Source organism: Gigantopelta aegis, chromosome 2 (assembly GCF_016097555.1).
Source record: "Gigantopelta aegis isolate Gae_Host chromosome 2, Gae_host_genome, whole genome shotgun sequence".
NCBI classification, from domain to species: Eukaryota; Metazoa; Mollusca; class Gastropoda; order Neomphalida; family Peltospiridae; genus Gigantopelta; species Gigantopelta aegis.
In genome coordinates, this window is record NC_054700.1 from 16,299,909 (window position 1) to 16,324,681 (window position 24,773).

The 24,773-nt window shown below is 38.7% G+C and overlaps 2 protein-coding genes across 2 annotated transcripts; both read left to right on the forward strand.

The window, feature by feature from the left end:
- Window positions 1–1,335: 1,335 nt before the first annotated feature.
- Window positions 1,336–8,363, forward strand: LOC121387411 (collagen alpha-2(I) chain-like). Its single transcript, XM_041518522.1, has 7 exons — window positions 1,336–1,498; window positions 2,162–2,269; window positions 3,614–4,036; window positions 4,503–4,919; window positions 6,404–6,643; window positions 7,400–7,554; window positions 8,340–8,363. Exons 1-7 carry the CDS (start codon window positions 1,420–1,422, stop codon window positions 8,361–8,363), a joined length of 1,446 nt encoding a protein of 481 aa, XP_041374456.1. The 5' UTR covers window positions 1,336–1,419.
- LOC121377072 (collagen alpha-2(I) chain-like) lies at window positions 8,342–24,330 on the forward strand. The gene is made up of 10 exons (XM_041504938.1): window positions 8,342–8,492; window positions 10,130–10,336; window positions 11,522–11,674; window positions 12,909–13,016; window positions 14,048–14,245; window positions 15,660–15,911; window positions 17,243–17,503; window positions 21,986–22,426; window positions 22,928–23,098; window positions 24,070–24,330. Exons 1-10 carry the CDS (start codon window positions 8,369–8,371, stop codon window positions 24,309–24,311), a joined length of 2,157 nt encoding a protein of 718 aa, XP_041360872.1. The 5' UTR covers window positions 8,342–8,368; the 3' UTR covers window positions 24,312–24,330.
- The last annotated feature ends 443 nt before the right edge of the window (window positions 24,331–24,773 follow it).

A 24,773-nucleotide genomic window follows, 5' to 3' on the forward strand; every position in this document is an offset into this window, starting at 1 on the left:
AACTGGTTCAACAAAGACCATGGTTTGTGCTATCCTGCCTGTGGGAAGTACAAATAAAAGATCCCTTGCTGCCTGTCATAAAAAAAAAGTAGCCTGTGTAGCGACAGCGGGTTTCCTCTAAAAAAAAAAAAAAGGTGTCAGAATGATGTTTGACGACCAATAGCCGATAAGATAAACAAAATCAATATGCTTCAGTAGCGTCGTTAAATAAAACAATCTTTACTCTTTTTTTATTCTCGCTCTCTCGCTCTCGCTCTCTCTCTCTCTCTCTCTCTCTCTCTCTCTCTCTCTCTCTCTCTCTCTCTCTCTCTCTCTCTCTCTCTCTCTCTCTCTCTCTCTCTCTCTCTCTCTCTCTCTCTCTCTCTCGCACGCACGCACGCACGCACGCACGCACGCCTACCACCATCACCATCATCACAACCACCATCACAACCACCATCACCATCACCATCATCACAACCACCACCACCCATATTTTGTTTTCTTCTTGTCTGTCTCTTTATGATGTTTCTACATGCCTCTCGGTCTATTTTCACACACACAAAAAAATTGAAATGCCACCCGTCCCTGTTACAACAACTCACATATTGACATCCATGTCATCAACAAATTATTACATATTTTCAGGTCAAACTGGCAGAACAGGGGCTGCAGGACCACCTGGGTTGACTGGTATAACTGGGACAAGCGGTGCAACTGGAATACCTGGTCTGATAGGAGTTAGTGGTGTATCTGGTAGAACAGGAACCCCCGGTGCCACAGGGGTACCTGGATTAACAGGTAATGAGATTGAGGGAAGAATTATTTTGCTTATTGATGTAGGTCCAAAATTATGCTGGTTAAAGGGGCGGGACGTAGCCCAGTGGTAAAACGCACGACTGATGCGTGGTCGGTCTAGAATCAATCCCCGTCGGTGGCCTCATTGGGCTATTTCTCGTTCCAGCTAGTGCACCACGACTGGTATAAATTATCAAATGCTTAATAAATCAATGTGCTCTAGTGATGTCGTTAAACAAACCAAACAGTTTGGATGAAACGCCAAACAAGTGCATTGGACTCTTTTCATTTAGTTAAAATCATGTTTGTGATCGTATTCCAGTTCTGATATGTGAACCTGGTACATACTAGCCTCAACACTAAGACTACCAATGCCTGTCATTTGACTCATCAATTATTCATCCTTATACTAGGGACTGCTGGTTCCCAAGGTGCCACTGGTATAGCAACAAGCTCCACAGGTTCCAGTGGCGCGTCTGGTTCGTTCTAGCGGTGTCGTTATACAAAACAAACTATAGATCTACCTTTATTAAACTTTGTCTTTGGAATGCTATTGCAGGGGCTGCTGGTGTCCAGGGATTGACGGGTTCTCCCGGGCCTGTCGGTGTGACTGGCCAGACAGGCCAGCAGGGAGTCGCTGGAATGTCGGGGTCTACTGGAACACGAGGAACTGATGGTCAGGCGGGGATTACTGGAATAACTGGACAAACTGGAGCTGCAGGTACGTTCATTCATTCGCTGACTTTTGATTTTGTCCATCACTCATGGGGGGGGGGGGGGGAGGCGGCGGGACGTAGCCCAGTGGTAAAGTGCTCGCTTGATGCGCTGTGGGTCTAGGGTCGATCCTTGTCGGTGGGCCCTCTGGGCTATTTCTCGTTTCAGCCAGTGCATCATGACTGGTATATCAAAGGCCGTGGTATGTGCTATCCTGTCTGTGGGATGGTTCATATAAAATATTCATTGCTGCTAATCGAAAAGAGTAGCCCATGAAGTGGCGACAGTAGGTTTCCTCTCAATATGTGTTATCATTAACTATATGCCTGACTTCATATAACCATAACTAAAACAAAATTGTTAAGTGCATCGTTAAATAAAACATTTCTTTTGATACATATACAAAACAATTTTTTTTATTAAGTAACGGTATATATTTTTGTTTATTTGTATATTGTACACAATACACTTGCTTTAGTTTTACCGAGTATACATAGCTTGCATCACAGGCCACCATTTACTCAGTTTAGAAATCATCTCTGATCAAACCTTGCTAACATGCCACTGGCAGAAAATTACCCATCTACTTGCCCTTAATTAGAAGTATATAGAGATCTTACACTTGCATCTCTAACAAACACTTTGACTTTTGACTTTTGTTTGGCACTAGGTGCACGTGGTATAGCAGGATCTACTGGTGTGGCTGGACAAGTGGGGAGGACCGGTGTATCAGGGCAGACGGGTAGCCAGGGAGTGCCGGGAACATCTGGAGCAACAGGTAAGAAGATAAGAGACGCAGAACCGAGGCTTGCTCAGAATATCAAGTGTTCAAGGTTGTTCAAGGTCGTTTGCTAAACTGTTTTGCACGTAATGTTCCAGCAAGTCGAAGAATCGGATTGGATGGAATTTTAGCCAACACATTCGCAAGGACTCGGACCCAAGATATTATGTTACTTCTGTTTTTGATAAAATAGTTTTAATTTTGTGATGTTCTAATACATAATGAACTAATCAGGGTTTTGTTTTTGTTCCCAAAAAATTCGACCGTGATTTAATGTGAAATACTCCAATCAGTGTGTAATGTTGTAAGACAATTTTAAAAAGTGTTGACAATAAAATAGCAATACTGGAAAACGAGACCAAAACGAATTGGTAAATAATAATAAAAAAATGAAATGAAATGGGGGGGGGGGGGAAAAATAAAAAAAAAATGAAACGAAATGAAATAAATAAATGACTGCACGATTAAGTGTTCACGTTGAATGACGCAGATTTGATGAAGTGGTACATCGCTCGCTTGATTGTCGATCGGTTTCGGATCGATCCCCATCAGTGGGCCCATTAGACTTTTTATCGTTCCAGCTTGTGCACCACGACTGGCATAACAAAAGTCGTGGCAAATGCTATCCTCTGTGAAAAGGTGCATCTAAAAGATCCCTTGCTACTAAAGGAAAAATGTAGTGGGTTTCCTCTCTAAGACCATGTCAAAATTACTAAATGTTTGACACCCAATAACCGATGATTGGTTTATTAATGTGCTCTAGTGATGTCGTTAAACAAAACAAACTTCTTCTTTTTCTTCTTTTTTTTTTTTTTTTTTTTGGGGGGGGGGGGGTCAGTTTATATGAAAGGCCACACAAGTGTATTGGACTCCTTTCATTAATTTAGCGCTCGCTCGATGCGTTGTCAGTCTGGGATCGATCCCCATCGGTGGGCCCATACATTGGGCTATTTCTCGTCACAGCCAGTGCACCACGACTGGTATATCAAAGGCCGTGATATGTGCTATCCTGTCTGTGGGATGGTGCATATAAAAGATCCCTTACTGCTAATCGAAAAGAGTAGCCCATGAAGTGGCGACAGTGGGTTTCCTCTCTCAATATCTGTGTGGTCCTTAACCATATGTCAACGCCATATAACCGTAATTAAAATGTGTTGAGTGCGTCGTTAAATAAAACATTTCTTTCTTTCTTTCCTTTCATTAATTTAAACTCATGTTTGTGCTTGTATCCCAGCACTGATATGTGAACCTGGTAAATTCCAGCCTCAGTATTGTTGGCTAAAACATTAAGACTACCAATGCCGGTCATTTAGACTCCTCAATTGTTCATCCTTATACTAGGTACTGCTGGTCTCCAAGGTACCACTGGTGTAGCAGGAGCCCAAGGACTCACAGGTTTCAATGGTGTGACTGGTTCCACTGGAGCTGCTGGCTCTCAGGGCATCACCGGCCAGTCGGGGATGACTGGATCAGTGGGATCTGCAGGACGTACAGGGACCACAGGAGCGACAGGCCTTGTTGGATTGACAGGACAAGCCGGCGCTGCTGGAATCACAGGGACGTCAGGACAGACTGGCGTAGCTGGGCAGACCGGATCTGTTGGTCTGACGGGAACGCCTGGCAGGACGGGGTTGGCTGGAGTGACTGGAGTAAGTGGACATACAGGTGGAGCTGGACCAAGAGGTTCTTCTGGTCAAGTGGGAGAAACAGGAGTAGCAGGTGCTGCAGGAATAACTGGTGCTACTGGCATCATGGGTCAAACAGGTAAAACATTAAATAGGTATTTCTCTGGGTTATGTTGATATATGAGAAATTTATATTGATTAAAACGTGGACGGTCATTCAGGCCATTGGTCTGTATTAATGTGTTCTCAAACTAAATAATACCAAGTTTACTAAAACACCCTTTACTGAAAAATGTGAACTGAACGCAGTTTTGTTTGCATATGTGAAATATGTTTGTTTTTTTTAATTTATTTTGAAACATTCATTTTGTATATGGAAAATAGTACAGAAGCAACGTTTTCTTGACTGAACGAAGAACGCTATACAGATTATGTTCATCTTCCATTAGTCATTAGAAATAATTGAATCAAAAGAAGGTGCTTGACATTTTTTTTATGCTGAACAATTGTAGAACCATTAATGAAAGCGAAGATGCCAATCGCTTTGCCTCAAAATATGTTTTTATAATTGAATTTCTAGAGCATAGTCCATCTTAATTTGCCAGGTTCAAAGGGGGACAAAGGAGATACAGGTATTACGGGAATATCCGGACAGGGTGGCTCAGAAGGACGGACTGGTGTTCCAGGACAAACTGGTGCCTCTGGAGGAACTGGCATCCCAGGTGCTACTGGAATAACTGGACCTCCTGGTCCTGCCGTTGCCGTCTCGGGTAATGCGGGGATTGCTGGGGCACCAGGCCAAACAGGTCGCACTGGAATGACGGGTTCAGCTGGTTCACCTGGGTTACATGGAATCACAGGTATCACAGGACTAACGGGCGCTGCAGGATCCCCTGGTGTGACGGGGATGGCGGGCGTCAGTGGACAGTCGGGAACAACAGGCTTGCAAGGACCTGCAGGCATCACTGGAGTGTCTGGCGTCATGGGTTTGCAAGGACAGACAGGGGAAACGGGTGCCGTGGGTAAGTAGAATTTTTATATATATATAAAAAATAACCAAAGCACTTCTGTGAGTAATGATGCGTTGTTCTCTGGTACCTAATGACAAAATACAGCTTTACTTATTTCTCGTTCCAGCTAGTGAACCGCAACCGGTATATCAACGGTCGCGGTATGTGCTATCCTGTCTGTGATATGGTACATAAAAAAATATATATCTTGCTACTAATGGAAAAATGTAGCGGGTTTCCTCTCTAAAATTATCAAATGGTTGACATCCAGTAGCCAGTGATTAACTAATTAATCTGCTCTGGTGGATTTTGCTTATTGTCGTCCTACAAAAACCTCCCATCCTCACTTAACACTCAACGCTACCAATAATTGAGATATGTAAACGAAATTCTGGTTACTTATAATCAGTGGCTAATTTAGTGCCACTTTCCAAAACCTGATACTAGAGAGAAAAATAACCTCTCCCCAGTGATTTCATATCACTGAGTACAGAAAAAAGCAAGTGTTTTGTGTATTTTATAATAAGACTGAATGTTTAAATGGCTCACCGACCCCAAAAAATTATTGTTCGGGATGTCAAGCGAAGTACGTCTATGTGAAACCGAGTGAACAAATGACATCGGTATAAACAATTCAGCCTTAATCATTAAAACAAACCAAAAATAAAAACAAGACCTTGTGAACAGACAATGCAAACTTCAAGTATCAGAGATAAATATATAAAACATTTTACCATAAACAATTGCATATTTTTTACTGTTGCCATCTTAATGGTTCTTTCTATATATAGAGGATACTCCCCTCGTGTCTTTTGATATCATAATTTATCAGCACGAGTTGATAAAGTATGAAACCCGAGGCTTGCCGAGTATTTTATACTTTTATCAACGAGTGCTGATAAATTATGATATCACAAGACACGAGGGGGTATTCTTTTTCATCCATTATCATTCTTTTCTTTGCGACAATTGTAAACAATGTCAGTAATGTGGGTTGAATGTCACAATATTTAGCAGGGATAGACTCGTTAAATCACAGAACGACAGTGACGTGGTGTCACTAAAGGTTTAGCGCTGAAACATAGTGACGTAACAAAAGAAGCGATATCTCCTAGGAGAATATCACAGGAGTAATCGCAATTTATTGTACCAGCGATATCTCATACAATAGCCTTTTAATGGATGATAAAAACACATATGTCTTTACTTATCATTTCGCTTTTAATGAATATTTCAAAGCATAAATAAACTGAAGAAAGTATTTTAAAGGGACATTCCTGAGTTTGCTGTACTTTTTAAGATGTTATTGACTAACAGAGACTTTTTAACGATTGTAATTGCATATCAAATATATTTTGGTGCATAAAATATTAGTGGCTGTATATTAAACATGTTTCTGATCGTTCTAATATTTGTACTAGGTTAAATTTCATCTTATTTTCTTTAAGTAAAAACGTTTAAGAGGTAATAAATATGCTGCATGTTTTAATTTCCAGGACCAGTTGGTGCCGTGGGTGCTTCAGGACAGGTTGGAGTTTCTGGTGCAACAGGAGTATCAGGACGTTCAGGGGTTGATGGTTTACCGGGTCAAACAGGAGCATCAGGAGTGTCAGCTACTGGAATCACCGGGGCAACGGGACACATCGGGACGCCTGGCATTACAGGGATGTCTGGCATAGATGGAGCACATGGAATAACGGGAATGTCTGGTTCCACTGGGGTTAGAGGTATAGCAGGTATGTGTACATTTCAGTGTTTAATATGATTGAACGTGGGTATTGCCTCTGTGACATCACTCTATCTCGTCCCTTCCCCCCTCTATCTGCCGCTACAACATAATTATTTGTGTTTTATAAATATATTCCAGATATAATCAATAACGACTATTCACTAATATTAATGATGTTCCTTGAGTAGTTTCTATAGCCCATGAAGGAGCGGGACGTAGCTCAGTGGTACAGCGTACGTTCGATGCGCGTTTGGTGTGGGATCGATCCCCATTGGTGGGTCCATTGGGCTATTTCTCGTTCCAGCCAGTGCACCACGACTGGTATATCAAAGGCTGTGGTATTAACTACCCTGTCTGTGGGATAGTGCATATAAAAAGATACCTTGCACTAATCGGAAAGAGTAGCTCATGAAGTGGCAACAGCGGGTTTCCTCTCTCAATATTTGTGTGGTCCTTAACCATATGTCTGATGCCATATAACGGTAAATGAAATGTGTTGAGTGCGTCGTTAAATAAAACATGTCTATAGCCCTTGATGGACTGTTTTCTTGACGTCCCAACCAAGGTCCCAACACTTACATATCATGGTGTATGCTGGCCTGTATGTAGGAAAGGCTGCAAAGGATCTCGTGTAGACTTCTGTACAGTAGGAATAGCTATTTTCCGTGTGTCCAATTAACCATATATTAGACATTAAATAGCCTTGGTTTAAAACATTCTGAGGTATTGCTAAACATATATTCCTTTCCTTTTCTTTGCATAGGTTCAGCAGGAGCTACTGGTCCTGCTGGTATAAGCGGCATCACGGGTACCAGTGGATCGCCTGGAGCAAAAGGTGATCCTGGTTCTGCTGGAATCACTGGACCAAGTGGACGAGTGGGGATCACCGGAATGTCTGGTAGAACAGGACCAGCGGGTGTCAGTGGACAGACAGGTACACAATATAAACGTTTTAATACACCCAAACACCGTTATATCGAAGTTTAAAGGATCGAGTTCTATAGCTCTTGACATGGTAAATTGATATAACCATACGTTGTTGAAGAAAATGGTCATGCAGAGGAATCAAGATGTAGCTTTAAAGGGACATTCCTGAGTTTGCTGCAATGTTTAAGATGTTATCGACTAACAGAGACTTTGTAACGATTGTAATTACATATCAAATATATTTTTCTGCATAAATTATTAGTGGCTGTATATTAAACGTGTTTCTGGTCGTTCTAATATTTGTACTAGGTTAAATTTCATTTTATTTCCTAAAAAATATTTTCGTACGTACGAAATTATTTGAAGACAAAATTCAGTTTGGGCTGCTTACCAATATTAAGACGACCAGAAACACATTGAATATACAGAAACTGATATTCTAAACATTTTTTTAATTATTTAATATGTAAGTTTAATCGTAGAAATATTTTATTAGTCGGAAACATCTTTCAATGCAGAAAACTCTGGAATGTCCCTTTAAACAAGAATAAATATATATAAATAAATAAATACAGGGGCCTCTAGAATAACAGACATCATTGTGTAGCAGGAAGCAAACCTTTCCATGAACTTTACTAGTAAAAACGTCTCTATCAATGGCAATATTGTAATTCTAAAAAAGAAGTAATTCTAAGAAAGAAATAATTTCAGTATGCAAAGAAAAATCGGCATCATTAAAAGGGTATTTAAGTGTGAACACCTTGTTTTAACTACAGGTGTCCCAGGTATTGCTGGTGTGACAGGAATGTCAGGAACTGTTGGAGCCACGGGACAACAAGGGGTTGCTGGAATATCTGGACAGACCGGTGCTCGGGGGTCACCTGGAACTGATGGAAGTCAAGGAATCACTGGCGTCAGTGGAATAGCAGGTATGGGTTATATTAGCGGATTTTTTTCTAAAATATAACGCGTATGTGAGGAATCTATTTTCTTGCCTTGGCATTATCAAAAGGCGAAATTTAGGTATTTACTTTTCCGATGGCACCGACAATAGTCAGCTTAGTCTCTCATAGCTACATCTATAGATGTGCATTGGGCGAGACGTAGCTCAGTGGTATAGCGCATGCCTGATGTGCGATCGATCTAGGATCGATCCCCGTCGGTGGACCATTGGGTTATTTTTCATTCCAGCCAGTGCATCACGACTGATATAATACAGGCCCTGGTATGCTCTATTCTGTCTGTGGGGATGGTGCATAAAAAGATCCCTTGCTGTCAATCGAAAAGAGTATCCCATGAATGGCGACAGCGGGTTTCCTCTCAATATCTGTGTGGTTCTTAACCATATGTGTGCCGCCATATAACCTTAAATGAAATGTGTTGAGTGCGTCATTAAATAAACCATTTCCTTCCTTCCTCCCATAGATGTGCATCTCTGTGTACGTTTTACCGGCGTCGTGGTTAGGCCATCGGTCTCCAGGCTGCTAGGTAGTGGGTTTGGATCCCAGCATGGAATTTTTAATCCAGATACCAACTCCAAACCCTCCGCAAGGCACAATGGGTAGGTGTAAACCACTTGCACCGACCAGTGATCGATAACTGGTTCAACAAAGGCCATGGTTTGTGCTATCCTGCCTGTGGTAAGCGCAAATAAAAGATCCCTTGCTGCCTGTCGTAAAAGATTAGCCTATTAGCCTATACAGCGGGTTTCCTCTAAAAAACAGTGTTTGACGTCTAATAGCTGATGATAAGACAAAAAATCAATGTGGAATCGTTTTCAAGCAATTATTTTTTGGTCATTCGTAAACATTGAGACCATTTTCACAATTAAGTTGATGTCATCATTCTTATCAAAATTTAACTATTTACAAACACTGCAGTTGGTTTGACATCATTTTATTAACCCCTGCGCGTGCTGTAACCTCACCGTGGTGCAGGGGTGTAACATTCTTTGAGAATGGCAAATACAGCACAAATTGAAGTTTAGAGTAAAATTCGGTGTCCGTAAAATTCTGTGATATTTGTATTTGTATTTTTGCACAGTTCTTTACACTGTTTTTGTTTAAACCTTGAATTTTTATATTGATGTTGATCATCACTTTATTTATTTGCATTACCATAGTTTGACACCCAATAGCCGATGTATTTTTCGTGCTGGGGTGTCGTTAAACATTCATTCATTCATTCATTCATTTTATTAAGTGCAGATGGTCTATACCACTTAACTTTCGCTAGAGATGTTTGGAACAGCATATGTAAAATAAGGCAAAAGGATTTATTGTTCGATGGATGAAATATCTACTTGTAGTCATATATTAGAATAGTGATGTATGGAACATCCAAACGGAATCGTCTGATTGACCACTTGCGACACAAATTTAAATGTGCACACATTTTTGTTTTAATCATGACCTAATTATATTTGGTACATTCCTAGCAAACGGTAAGTAGTATAATAACATTAATGATATACATGATGTCAGTCTCCTCTTGAAGCTCCTGATTAAAATGATTAAAGACACCTGCGAAGTTAATAGTTGTTTTATTGCTGCTTATTGTGTGGCAGGAATTTCTGGAGCTACTGGAGCATCTGGGTCTGTTGGAAGAACTGGCCCAGCAGGTCAGTCTGGAACCACAGGTCTGCAAGGAGACCAAGGCGTGACGGGAATGACGGGACAAGTAGGTTCTCCTGGAATCACTGGTGCAGCAGGTATTACTGGACTGACAGGTGCAAGGGGACAAGATGGCGCAGCTGGGGCAACTGGGCATACAGGCAAGTGGATTAAATTGTTTTATAGATCATAGTTATTAGGCAGTTCAAAATATTTTCCAGTGATTTATGTATTTTTAACTTGCAATGTCTTTGCTTAAAGTATCAGTTGTAAAAAATTAAAAAATTAAAAAATAAAAAGTGTTTATCACCGCCTTTGTGTTTGTTACATATATAGTGTATCTGAAAATGAACATCTATATATGAAATGTGAACAGTATGTACTTCTAAAACTAGGTCAAAGGCCATGGTATGTGCTTTCCTGTCTATGGAAAAGTGCATATAAAAATCCATTGCTTTCGGTATTAGGAAAAATGTAGCGGGTTTCCTTTGACTACGTTTCAGAATTACCAAATATTTTGACATCCAATAGTCGATGATTAATTAAATCATTGTGCTCTAGTGGTGTCGTTAAACAAAACAAACGTCTTCTGAAATTGGATGTAGCTACTTAAAATTAACCCATGCTTGTTAGCTCCAGAAAAAAATCTAAATTAAAGGGACATTCCTGAGTTTGAAGATGTTATGGACTAACAGAATTTTTAACGATTGTAATTATATATCAAATATATTTTTCTGCATAAATTATTAGTGGCTGTATATTAAATGTGTTTCTGATCATTCTAATATTTATACTAGGTTAAATTTCCTCTGATTTTCTAAAATATTGTTTTTGTACATACTAAAATATTTGAAGACAAAATCCAGTTTGGGCTTCATACAAATATTAAGACGACCAGAAATACATTGAATATACTGAAACTGATATTCTAAACAAGAAAATATATTTAATATGTAAGTTTAATCGTAGAACTATTTTATTAGTTTGAAACATCTTACAATGCAGCAAACTCAGGAATGTCCCTTTAAAATATTGCTTTTCAGAATATGTTGAAGCCCATTTGTTTTTATCTTCATTGATAATTTTATTTTTAAATTACCTTCAGTTTTACATAAATACCTTCAGAGAGTCTGTAAAATAAAGATTAATACGTTTTGTTTTATTGTGTTTATTTATGTCTTTGTGTTTATTTATGTCTTTGTGTTTATTTGTATTTTCACTTCACCATAACCATTATTTACATTGACAAACGATTTATTAGGTAATGTGTGCTCTAGCTAATACTGATCGTTAAACAAGACACAATTTCTTTACATGGGTGTTTAATAATCTATAAAATACCACAGGTCAACAAGGCTTCGCCGGACAAACAGGACCTTCCGGTATAACTGGTACTTCTGGTCGTCATGGTAATGACGGGGTGCCGGGTGTTACTGGACAGAGCGGCTTTGCTGGTGCAACAGGACAGCAAGGACATCCTGGGGCTACCGGTCTACAAGGTAATGCAATTTAGGGGATAACATCACTGTTTCGTTAACTATATAGAAGATATTTCATGTTTTTTGTCAAATATGATTTATATCTCATCGAGTGAAGTTTGCAATCATATCTCATGAGTCGCGATTGCGCGACAAGTGTGATATGATTGCATACATCACGAGATGAGATACAAATTATAGTTGACATCGAAATTTTCTATTTATTATATAACTTTTGGCAATATATCTTTATTTTTAAAATGCCAGCAGCAAAATAGTTCCGGCTTTCCTCTTACAGTGAAGATAACACTTTATACAGTGACGATAACACATTTTAGAGTGAAATAGTGAACATTTCACTCTAAAATGTGTTATCGTCACTGACTGACTGATAGCACTTTTATTTCACTGATATTTCAATAAATGTTATATAATAAAACGATTTATCACAAAATTAGGGTTTTGGGAAGAGGCAGATAAGCATTTTTTTTTTAAATTTTTAAAGAAAATTATTTTTATCAGTATTTAGAAAACGGAAGACCCGGAATTAAAACAAAATGAAAACACCACATATCAGGTCAAGTGGTAAATCCATGTTGCCCATGACAGCGTACCTAAATCGGTCGATTAAACAAGAAAATTAATCAATGGAAAAAGACTTATATGCCAGTTGTATTAGAATAAATTTTAATACATTTATGTACCAGTAGTTATCATGTGATTTTAATAATTCAGCAACATGTTAAACAAAACATTATAGGTTTTTGAAACAAAAGCAATTTACTAGTGCATGTGTTTTGAGTTATTTTGCTTTATTTGACTTTGCTTGTTGGTTTTGTTTCTTTATCTATGTTAATAAAACTATTAACTAGTTGATGGAATAACGAGTAGTTTAATCAAAGCAATCCATCGGGTTTGGACAAAAAACCTAACGAACTTTATTGCAGTGCAACGAACAAAACTTTATCATTTGTTTTGAAACCAAGTAGCCGAGATGCAGTTTTTTGCTGTGTTGTTAAACTTTAATTAATTTCTTCATTCATTATTACGGTTTCGAGGTCCTAATCATCGCTCGATTATTGCATCATAATGTACAAAATTCCTTCAGTTGATAGTTGATATTTTTTTTACTATCTCAGATTTGCATTGCACTAATATGTAGCTAATGTGACGTTTCATGGTGTCATGTTTTGTTGTTTGCTGAGACCAATAACCTAATATTTAGTTGATGCTGTATTGACCCTGAATTTTCCAGGATTTGCCGGAGTGAGTGGAATGACTGGACCACAAGGCGTCATAGGAATATCTGGGAGATCTGGAGACCCAGGATCAACAGGACCAGCTGGACAGAGTGGTGCTATTGGTTTGTATCTCTACGTGACCTTCATGGAACTAACACTAGTCATTAGACGTCGCAAAAATGTTTAGTCAGTACAGATGTGTCATCGTTAAAATGTGACCGGCCTCGGTGGTGTAGTGGTTAGGCCATCGGTCTACAGGCTGGTAGGTACTGGGTTCGGATCCCAGTCGAGCCATGGGATTTTAATCCAGATACCGACTCCAAACCCTGAGTGAGTGCTCCGCAAGGCTCATTGGGTAGGTGTGAACCACTTGCACCGACCAGTGATCCATAACTGGTACAAAAAGGTCATGGTTTGTACTATCCTGCCTGTGGGAAGCGCAAATAAAAGATCCCTTGCTGCTAATCGGAAAGAGTAGCCCATGTAGTGGCGACAGCGGGTTTCCTCTCAATATCTGTATGGTCCTTAACCTTATGTCTGATGCCATATAACCCTAAATAAAATGTTTAGTGTGTCGTTAAATACAACATTTTATTTATTTATGTTTCTATATCCCTGTGCCCTTTTATATTTTAAAAGCTTCATGGCAATTTGCGGTTATGTAACTCTCCATAATACATATTTTAAATGTGTTATTGATGTACTAGTATTTATTCTTAAAGAGCAGATTTTAATTTATAACAATTCATGGTGATGGAAAAATAATATATTTCATAGAGTGGATTTCTGCTCTGATCCTGCCGGTGCTCCACGACTGGTATATATAAAGGCATGGTATGTATTGCCCTGTCTATGGGAATATGCATCTCTCTTGCTGATTATTTGTTAGAAGCAATCACCATGTGTGTCATAGCAGCAGGTTGCTTTGTTCTCTCTACACAGTGTCGAAATTAACCAGACAGAAATCAAAGAATCAGTGGCATCAACAGTGAAATAGCAGGCATAGATTTTATTAAAAGCTGTTCTAAAATATACCGCAAGAGAAGTTGTTCGTCTCGACAACTAGCCATAGTTTAAAAGGAGCTGAGGTCTTGCTGAATGGATGATTATTATACCTTCCCGTTCCAGTACAATATGTATACATCTTTTCCAGGCATCACTGGCATGTCTGGATTGCCAGGTAGTTCGGGAGTGGCAGGCCACCCAGGACACACAGGAGCATCTGGCGCTTTTGGTATTCAAGGTTTTGCCGGTGTTACAGGAATCACTGGTATGGCGGGACAAATTGGACATACAGGTCCCACTGGCGCCCAGGGAGATACTGGAAGAACAGGCTGGACTGGTGCACGAGGTTAGTAAATCAAATAATTAAAGGCCTATTGTCACAGACCACTGACCTATTAAATAGCCTAGCAAAGTATTACCTAAAAATAGATAAATTTGATTTGTCCCTAATTGTACTTTATTCAACCATCTACATAGCCGCCATACTCCACTTATTAATGATATTTCATAAAAATAATTGATTATGGCAATGGTCTATAATTCAAAAACTAATATAGTCAACCGGGTTGACATGGATTTCACTCCAATCGTGTTTCAGTTAAGGTTGATTTATTATCCATTTTTAGAGAAATAAGGTCCTTAAATCTGACAGTGTGTCTTTAAAATAGAACAGAGGAATAGCTGGTGTATAGCACCAACCAGACTGATTCACATAATTAGTAAATACTTAAAAGTGACCTAGAATAGTAGTTAAGAGTAGTGAAATCTGTATTTATGTGTAAAGTGTCGTTTGACTGACTCCCTACTGATGTCAAGTGCCGTTTGACCGACTCCCTACTGATGTAAAGTGTCGTTTGACTGATTGTTGACACTCTCAACACTCCAGACGGCCAGTGGTAGACATTATGGTCCCATGTTACAAAGCATACCTTAGTCTTGTACGTGTGTAATTACATACATTTACAGCGCTTAAACACCTGCTGTTACAGCAAAAATAAAGGAAAAAAACGCCCACCCAAAATGGAGATTTTAAATTCAAATTGTATACCTCGGCTTCTTTCGATTTGCTATACTGTTGTAGAGTTGTTGCATTTATTGTTGCATTTATTGTTGCATTTAATATCTCAAAGTAAACCAGTGAGGTTTTTTTTCTGGTTGCATTACAGTAGTATCAAACTATATACAGACTTTGAACTTTTTTAACATGTCATGGGCGGGACGTAGCCCAGTGGTACAGCGCTCGCTCGGTGTGAGATCGATCCCTGTCAGTGGGCCCATTCGGGCTATTTCTCGATCCAGCCAGTGCACCACGACTGGTATATCAAAGGCCGTGGTATGTACCACCCTGTCTGTGGGGGATGGTGCATATAAAATATCCCTTGCTGCTAATCGAAAAGAGTAGCCCATGAAGTGGCGACAGGGGTTTCTTCTCAATATCTTTGTGGTCCTTAATCATATGTCTCACGCCATATAACCGTAAATACAATGTGTTGAATGCATCGTTGAACAAAACATTTTGTTTCTTTCTTCCATAGTATGAAAAAAGGCGTTTTTCTTTTTTTGAACATGCCCCTATACCACTATGGTTTCAGGCATGTCCATCTTGGGTCCCGTCTCTGGAAAGCCAGAGTCTTGACCCGGGACAGACAACTACCGGGACAATTTAGAATTTTACACTAAAAATTAAAGGGGAACCATGTACAGTGATACTTTGAATGTAGCAATGACACGGCATACATCTTTATTGCTAATCACTCCAGGTCCGGCTGGTCAGACTGGAACACCAGGAGCACCAGGCATCACTGGCGTGTCTGGACAACACGGCGCCCTGGGACTGACAGGTCACACTGGTGTCCCTGGATCTAGAGGTTCAACAGGACCTCAAGGACGTACAGGACTTGTTGGGACTACTGGAAGGACTGGTGCACAAGGTCCTGGAGGAGCTGCTGGTGTCACAGGACAATCAGGACAGGATGGTGTCTCTGGGATGACTGGATTACCTGGACAAACCGGTACAGAGACGTAATTCTACCAGTGATGATGTAATGTTCGAGTATTATACTCAAATTTTATCTGTTTCGCCCTACTGATGTGATGATCCATTACAAATATCCATAATCGATTGTGTACATATGGAGAAATGTTAACTCTAATTGTTCCTCCAGTTTATCCAATAGAATTGATGTAAATATGCTGAGGTTTTGCTTAGTTTTTATGTGTACATTAAAGTAAACAGATTAAATGGTTGTTAAAGGTAAAATTAGTCATCTGTAAGGTACATGCGACAACTGATTATGTTCCTTATAATTCAACTCCCTACATATGTTCATGTAATTCGAAAGCTGATCGGTTGTTGCCAACTGATTATGATTGATAATAAAATAAATTCCATCCTATTCCAAACATTAAATTCTAGGGCTAACAACCTTAAAGGGACATTCCCGAGATTGCTGCATTGTAAGATGTTTCCGATGGATAAAATATTTCTACCATTAAACTTACATATTAAATATATTTTCTTGTTTAGAATATCAGTGTCTGTACATTCAGTGTGTTTCTGGTTGTCGTAATATTTGTAAAGAGCCCAAACTGGATTCTGTTTTCAAATTTCGTACGTATGACAAAAATAACATTTTAGGAAATAAAATGAAATTTAACCTAGTAAAAAATATTAAAACGATCAGAAACACGTTTAATATATAGCCACTAATATTTTATGCAGATAAATATATTTGATATGTAATTACAATCGTTAAAAATTTTGTTAGTCGATAACACCTTAAAAGTTGCAGCAAACTCAGGAATGTCCCTGGTTATGTCCAGTGTGTGTTGTGTTTTTATTAGGGTTTTGTAGTTTTTTTCATTCGGAAATTTAAAATACTTGTGATATTTATATTTTGCGCTGCCTTTAAACTTTGTTTTAATATAACGTTTGCATTTTAATATCTATTTGGTAATCACTTCATTCATGTTTTAACTTTTGTTTTGACACCTTATAGCCAATTTATTCTTTATGTAGGGTTGTTACCTTAAACATGCATTCATTTATTTTTCTAGAGGAGATCTTAACCATACAAATAATAAGTAGACAAAAAGATGAATAATTATAACCAAAAGATGAAACTGACAGTTTTTTCTGATTTTGTCAGGCTTTAAACTAACATGTTTGATTTTGGTTGGGGGTTAGTCTGTTTTTGTTTGGTTGGTTGGTTGGATTTTCTTTTTGTTTCTTGGGGGGTGAGGGGTTGGGGGGGGGTGGGGGTCGTTGGGTCCTGAAAGTAATGATTTGGAGTAAACAAGATTTAGCTGTCAAGTTCTGTAAAATGCAGATCTTTAATTCTAGGTTTTACTGGAAACCCGGGTGCTATTGGTATCACCGGATTAACGGGTGCAGCAGGAGCAGCAGGAATAACAGGAAGGTCTGGTTCCAGGGGACAGTCTGGCATGCCTGGAGGTACAGGAGTAACTGGACTCGCTGGATCAACTGGGTTACCTGGTCGGTCAGGAGCAGCTGGTGTCACTGGAGCCAGGGGGCAGACAGGAGATCGTGGCTTACCGGGGCTGACGGGGCTTACAGGGATTCGTGGAGCAGTAGGAGCACATGGTGAGGAATCTTCATTAAATGTTTTACAGAGTGCAAAAATAAAACAATGTATTTAATTTTAGTCACTTCTTTTTCAACTCTTTCCACTTCTTGCCCACCTAAACATAATCCCTAACTACATACTTGATTAATATTCAGGGCCCGGTAACATAAAGCACTCGTAACATTACGTCAGACGTACACCATACATAATGTGTGGCGTACGTATATGAGCCGTACCCTGATCAAAATCCTGGAGGTCACTACTTTTTATAAACAAATGAAACACTATACAAGTTAAATCCTGAGATGTGTGTGCTATTTTCTGGAGTAAAAAAAGGTGAGATTCTCGGAGGCAACTGCCCCCCGGAGGGTACCGCCCTGATATCTTTAAAATATATGCAGTCATATACGTGTATGTTATGTGCGTGTGTATGTATGCATGTGTGCGTGTGTATGTGTATACACATGATATATAATTATATGTATTTAAAGGATTTTACTATGATGTGCAACCCCGACAATGTCACGAATCTGAGGACAATAAAAAAAAAAAAAAATCTAGTCAAATAAGAGTAGAATTTCATTTCATTTTTATAAAATGTGCTAACATTGTCATTTTATTTGCAAATGCTAAGTACTTTGGTTTACATTGTATTATGATATCTGTTTATGAAATGAATATCTGTAAAACAGTTTTCACCAAAATCATAATATATAGTCTAACAGCAGGTGAATCTGGGGGGTCATTGTCGTCACTAATGTTTTAATTTATATCACTGCTTTTTAATATTTACAATAATAACATTTCAAAAGTTTTTTCAGCGACCTGTTATCTGTTTCTTGCCATTTTTTCTTTGTAAAGCTCTGTATATATTATCAATTATAAATGTTAGACATTAAATAGGTTTTTTCCAGTTAATAAATGTCAAAACTACAAAACTTTTTTTTCTCAAATATTATCGACCATAATGTTATATCTCTGTTAAAGGAACAAGTCTGAGTCAGCATGACATATATTTATTTATTATATACATAGCAATGAAATATATAGATCTACGGAAACCATAAAAGTCATATCCGGTGAAAAGTCATATTTTCACTGTATTTTAGCTACAGTGAAAATATAGAAGTCGTATTTACTTTTTTGTAAAAGTGCACAATTAAATTATCTCCCTTTGTCTCGGTTCTTCGTATTTAAATTTGATGATTACCAATGCATCTGATCGTATTTGAAAAATAAAAAATGTAATTTAAACAACTGTAGCTATAAAAACGGGATACGAAGTGCAATTACGATAAAATATATAAAACAAATTGAATACGAAGCTAAATAATGACACAATGTAGTGTCATCGAGTTTAAGTGTAAGAATTTAACGGCGTTCGACTCGTTTTGTTTTTGTGGGAGTTTTTAGAGGATCGATTTGTCAGGTATGTTTGCACCGCAGTATTGTTAAATAAATGTTAATAAAGATAAATTTTAATCAAATTTCTTTTTAAAAGTCTATGGTAAAGTAACTTTTCTGGCAAAGTTCCATAGGAAGATATATATCATGACGTTAGGTGTTTTCGATAGGATAAGTGAAAGATATTACCAAAGAGCGAAAGATATTGTCAAAAATTAGGAAATATGTATATAATAAATATACTATTTCATGGTGTTTTTCAGTGATGTGTGAAAACCATATTTTCACTCATTGATTCGCAATTCGTGAAAATATGGTTTTCATACATCACTCGTTGACATAAAAATCGTATTCGAAAACCCCCATGAAATAGCCTCTATTTATTATCCATATGGTTCAACATAACCGAGTTAATAATAATCATATGAAGCACACGTGTAATAACAAGTGGAATGACGTAATTGTGGGAAGCGACGTCATAACATGATGTTGCTTCTCCAGTCCTAGCGTAGACTCTGCATTTGAAATATGACGTCATTCAGTCATCTCCTTCTGGTGGTTGCTTAAACATTTTGAGTTGGGTTTTGTTATTCATAAAACATCAATAATAATATCCATAATAAAGAAATTATTACACTATCATGTGAGTCGTACTGAGTTTACGAAACTCGTGTCGGGATTCATGTATTACCCTCGCTCTTGCTCGGGCAATACAAAATTCCTGACACGTTTCGTAAAATCAGTACGATACACAAGCTCGTTGAATTGGAAGAACTATTCTCAGAAACAAACTGGTTAATGGAGATTTACATTCAGATTTTCTAGAGGCAAATACCACATTTGAAGTTTTGCAACCATCAAAGCATTAAGTTGCCACTCTTCCAACTTGAAGGGAACGACGGGGTGCTTCTTTACCGAATATAGCTAAGATCCAGTTTCCAGATTCCCAGATTAGATTTAACACAATAATTCCTATACCTCTGGAAGCATTTAAATATCGCATCGGTGGGCCATTTTTCGTTCCAGCCAGTGCACCAAGAATGGTATATTTAAAACATGGGTATGTGCTATCCTGTCTTGTGTTAGATGGATCATATATCTAATTGTAGTCAAGTATTACTGAGGCGATTCATGAGACATCCAAACCACATTTATAACTGGGGTGTGATGTAGCCCAGTGGTAATGCACTGGCTCGATGCGTGGTCGGTCTGTGATCGATCCCCGTCGGTGGGCCCATTGGGTTATTTCTCGTTCCAGCCAGTGCACCACGAATGGTATATCAAAGGTCGTGGAATGTGCTATCCTGTCTGTGGGATGGTGCATATAAAAGATCCCTTGCTGCTAATGAATTTTTTTTTAACAGATTTCCTTTCTAAGACTGTCAGAATTACTAAATGTTTGACATCCAATAGCCGATGAGCCAGTGCTCCACAACTGGTGTAACAAAGGCCGTGGTATGTACAGACCTGTCAACCTTTAGTCAAGAGAAAGCAGGAGATGTGTGTTGAAAAAGCAGGAGATTTTTTAAATTCACACAATTTAACCCAAAATCGCAAGATTTAAGAAAAACATTATTACAATAAGTTATATGAATATTTTATAATGTCATATATACTTCTTAACCTTAGATCTTGGCATTGAAAAAAAAAAAATATATATATATATATATATATATTTTTTTTTTTTTTTTTTTTTTTTTTTTTTAAAGTTTAAATATTATTATGATTTAATACATATTTAAAAAAAAAAAAATATTTCATCCAAAAATGTTAAGAACATGAACAAGAAATAAAAAATTTAATTAGTACATTTACGGTATTACACTTACAGCCTTACAGGTTGCGTTACATTATCATTTGTGGTTAGTGTACCTAAGTACCAAAGACAAATTTATATAAATCTTATAAATTAATATTCAGTTTTTACTATAATGAGGAACAGTGGCGTGGTACTTATTTAAAATCATTATAATGATGCAATAAACATTGTATTGTATTTTCATTAATCATAAGTAAAACCTCATTACGGACATCGTGTGAAATATATCGGAATTATACCCATTTCCATGAGTAACTTTATGTCAATGTCAAACACAACATTTTTTAATTGTACAAAATAATTTCTTGAAGTGTACCCTTATAACCAACATTTTACCGCACAAACATACAAAATTAACTGACACAAGTATGTTTATACAGCTAATTGGTCTTTTCGTTGTCTTGCTGTGACATGTGATTTTAACATGCATCGTGTGTATCGCTGTCAACTCGGGAGTCTGGCAGTTCAAATTTGTCATAGTTGCATTATGTAATCCAGTGGGAAGACATTTTACTATTCAGAGGTGTTATTAGAACTAAATTGGATAATTTTTTTTTTTATATGGCAACACTGAATGTCAATACACAGCCTGTTGAATTAGCGGCAACACGCTTCGTAGCCATTACGATGACAACAAACATTATAATAACACGTCATTTTATAAACTCAATGTGCTTTTTTAACAATATAAATAGGCTATCCCACAATTCTCACTTCGGCAAAGGTTAAACAGTCGGGACAATTAGGCCTGTTACATTCTCGGAAACCGAAAGTAGTCGACATTTTCCGAATGAGAAAAAAAGGCAGAGTTACTTCCCTTCTGTTATTTTGACAAAAGAGGATCGATTTTTTTTTATGCTTACAAAAATGTCATTTAACAGGAGAAACTGTCTCCCGCACAGGTGAAAGGAGATTTGATCAAATACCGGGAGACTCCCGCAGAATCCGGGGAGGGTTGACAGGGTTGACAGGTCTGGGTATGTACTATCCTGTCTGTGGGATGGTGCATATAAAAGATCCCGTGCTGCTAATCGAAAAGAGTAGCCCATGAAGTGGCGACAGCGGGTTTCCTCCCTCAATATGTGCGTGGTCCTTAACCATATGTACGACACAATATAACCGTAAATAAAATGTGTTGAGTGCGTCATTAAATAAAACATTTCCTTCAACAATAGCCGATGATTAATAAATCAATGTGTTATAGTGGTGTCGTTAAACAAAACAAAACTTAAAATATTGCGGTATTTTATTCATAGATGTTTTTTTATATTGCAAGGTATTACTGGCATGTCTGGCTCGGATGGATCAACAGGAGCCTCGGGAGTCACTGGATCTCCAGGTACATCAGGACAAGCTGGTACTACAGGACATACTGGACACACTGGTCCTCAAGGACTCACTGGGGATGCTGGTCGTCAAGGTAACCATGGCATCACAGGGCACACTGGCCACACAGGCACAGTTGGATCGAGAGGATTTCCAGGACATACGGGTGCTACAGGGATGCCAGGTGCGGCAGGCGTTACAGGAACATCTGGATTGCATGGTGCTACGGGTGTCATAGGAACAAGTGGTTCTCCTGGCTTGGCTGGTCTGACTGGATCTACAGGGCAGAGAGGACCGCCTGGAGCTGTTGGGGTGTCGGGAATAACTGGATCATCAGGCAGAACCGGTCATCGTGGTGCCACAGGAACCACAGGACCTCAAGGACGAGCAGGTTTGGTATCAATAATAATAATAAGTAAAATGATAACAAACTGCATATTATGTGTAAAGAACATAGAATTAATATAATGATATAATGATTATGTACATGGTGACTACCAAATAATACGATGGAAATACAAATTGTACTTTAAAGGCATATTGTCACAGACCACTGACCTATTTAATGGTCTAACAAAGTATTACCTGAACAAAAATAATTCGATTTGTCCCTAAATGTACTTTATTCAACCATCTTCATAACCAACATACTCAATTTATTAATGACATTTTGTAAAAATAATTGAATTATGGCAATGGTCCATAATTCAAAAACTAAAATTGCCGAGAGGGATGACATGGATTACACTCCATCATGGTTCAGTTACGGTGATGTGATAGCTAGATTTGATTTCCAACAATTAATGCAATTTTTATTTATTATCCATTTTTAGAGAAATAAGGTCCTTGAATCCGTGACAGTATGCCTTTAACGTATGTTCAATGTTTCAAGGAGAAACTGGTGTTACTGGAGCATCAGGAATGACTGGACCTCAAGGGTCTGCCGGACACATTGGATTAACTGGAGCAACTGGACTGAGAGGTACTGCTGGCCTCGCTGGCTTCACTGGCATCACGGGCGCTACTGGACTGGCTGGTCTGACTGGAATCCGTGGATCTACTGGTTGGTATATACCGTATTTCCTCTAATAAGTCCCAGGGCGCTTTTTCATTTCAAAGAGACCGGCGCTTATTGGAGACCCGGCCATTATGTTTTTCAAACACATTTTAGAAATTAAAGCTAAAAACTACAAATATACAATCTTATTTATTTTTAAACTTTTAATTCCGAACTGTAACAAAACTTTTAACTTTAACAAAACAATGAACAAATTAATATTATTTGTACACCTAAAAGTGCCTAAATTATATCAGGGAGGAATCCGTTTTCAGCTGTCTTAACCAGCGTTTATTGGAGGCCCGGCTCGTATTAGAAGAACTTGAATTATTATGTCTAGGATTTAGCACTGACTTCATGTATTCACGAGACTAGAAGTAGCTTAATAGAAAGGCCCTCGACTAAGATGCGATGTGTCACCCAATCTATTGTCCTACTACTGGTATATCAAAGACGGTGGTATGTAGAGTCCTGCCAATGGAAAAGTGCATATTACAGATCCATCGGTAGCCTATGTGGCTACAGTGAATTTGTTCTCTCGGGGGCGGGGTGTAGCCGATTGGTTAAGTGCTCGCTTGATGCGTGGTCACTTGATGCGTGGTCAGTCTAGGATCGATCCCCATTGGTGAACCCCATTGGCCTATTACCCGCTCCAGCCAGTGCACCACGACTGGTATATGAAAGGCTGTGGTATTTCCTATCTGTGGATAGTGCATATAAAAGATGCCTTGCTACTAATGGACAAAAATGTAGCAGTTTACCCTCTCTAAGACAGTCAAAATTACCAAATGTAAGACATCCAATAGCCGATGATAAATAAATGAATATGCTCTAGTTATGACGTTTAAACAAAACAAACGTTTTCTTCTCTCTCAATATCGACAGTATGTCGAAGTAACCATGTTGGAATGAAAAGTGGTGCGGAAATATTAAACATATGTTAAACAAATATTCCTTTTTTATTTCCTACCGTGCAGGTCCAACTGGGTTGACTGGTGTACCTGGATCATCGGGCAGAACTGGCTCTCCAGGATCCCAAGGGACATCAGGAAGAACTGGACTCCCAGGCCCGATTGGTGTATCTGGAATTACAGGACAGATCGGACACGTTGGCATGACTGGACAAACGGGTGGTGTTGGGAGTTCGGGCATGACTGGGGCTGCAGGAGCACCGGGTATTACCGGCTTAACGGGCAGCAATGTGGATCTCCGGGTTTAACGGGAATGACAGGAGAATCTGGAAGAACTGGATCAAGAGGCAGAAAGGAGCACCGGGGTACAGGTCTTCCTGGACCGCTGGACTTGGAGCCAGAGGGAGTTCCGGTAGAGATGGTGCTGTAGGTATTACAGGGATCACTGGACCACGTTAGGATTACGGGAGCTTCAGGATTGCCGGGTATCGCTGGAACTGGCATTCCAGGAGGAATCATGGAACAGCTGGGGCAAGAAACAGGTGGTGTATTTGTAATCAATTCAATTTTTTCAGGAACATTTACAGTTCATCAGTTAACAAATGCATATACAACAATGAGGAAGGTATTTGCATGGGACACGGAGAATATGAATGCTTTTTGTATAGAACTCTATATAGACTGGACTATCGCTCGGAACAGACCCTAATTTACATAAATCATTTACATTGTTAGTTGATAGTAATTCTATCAATTTAAACAGAGATGGA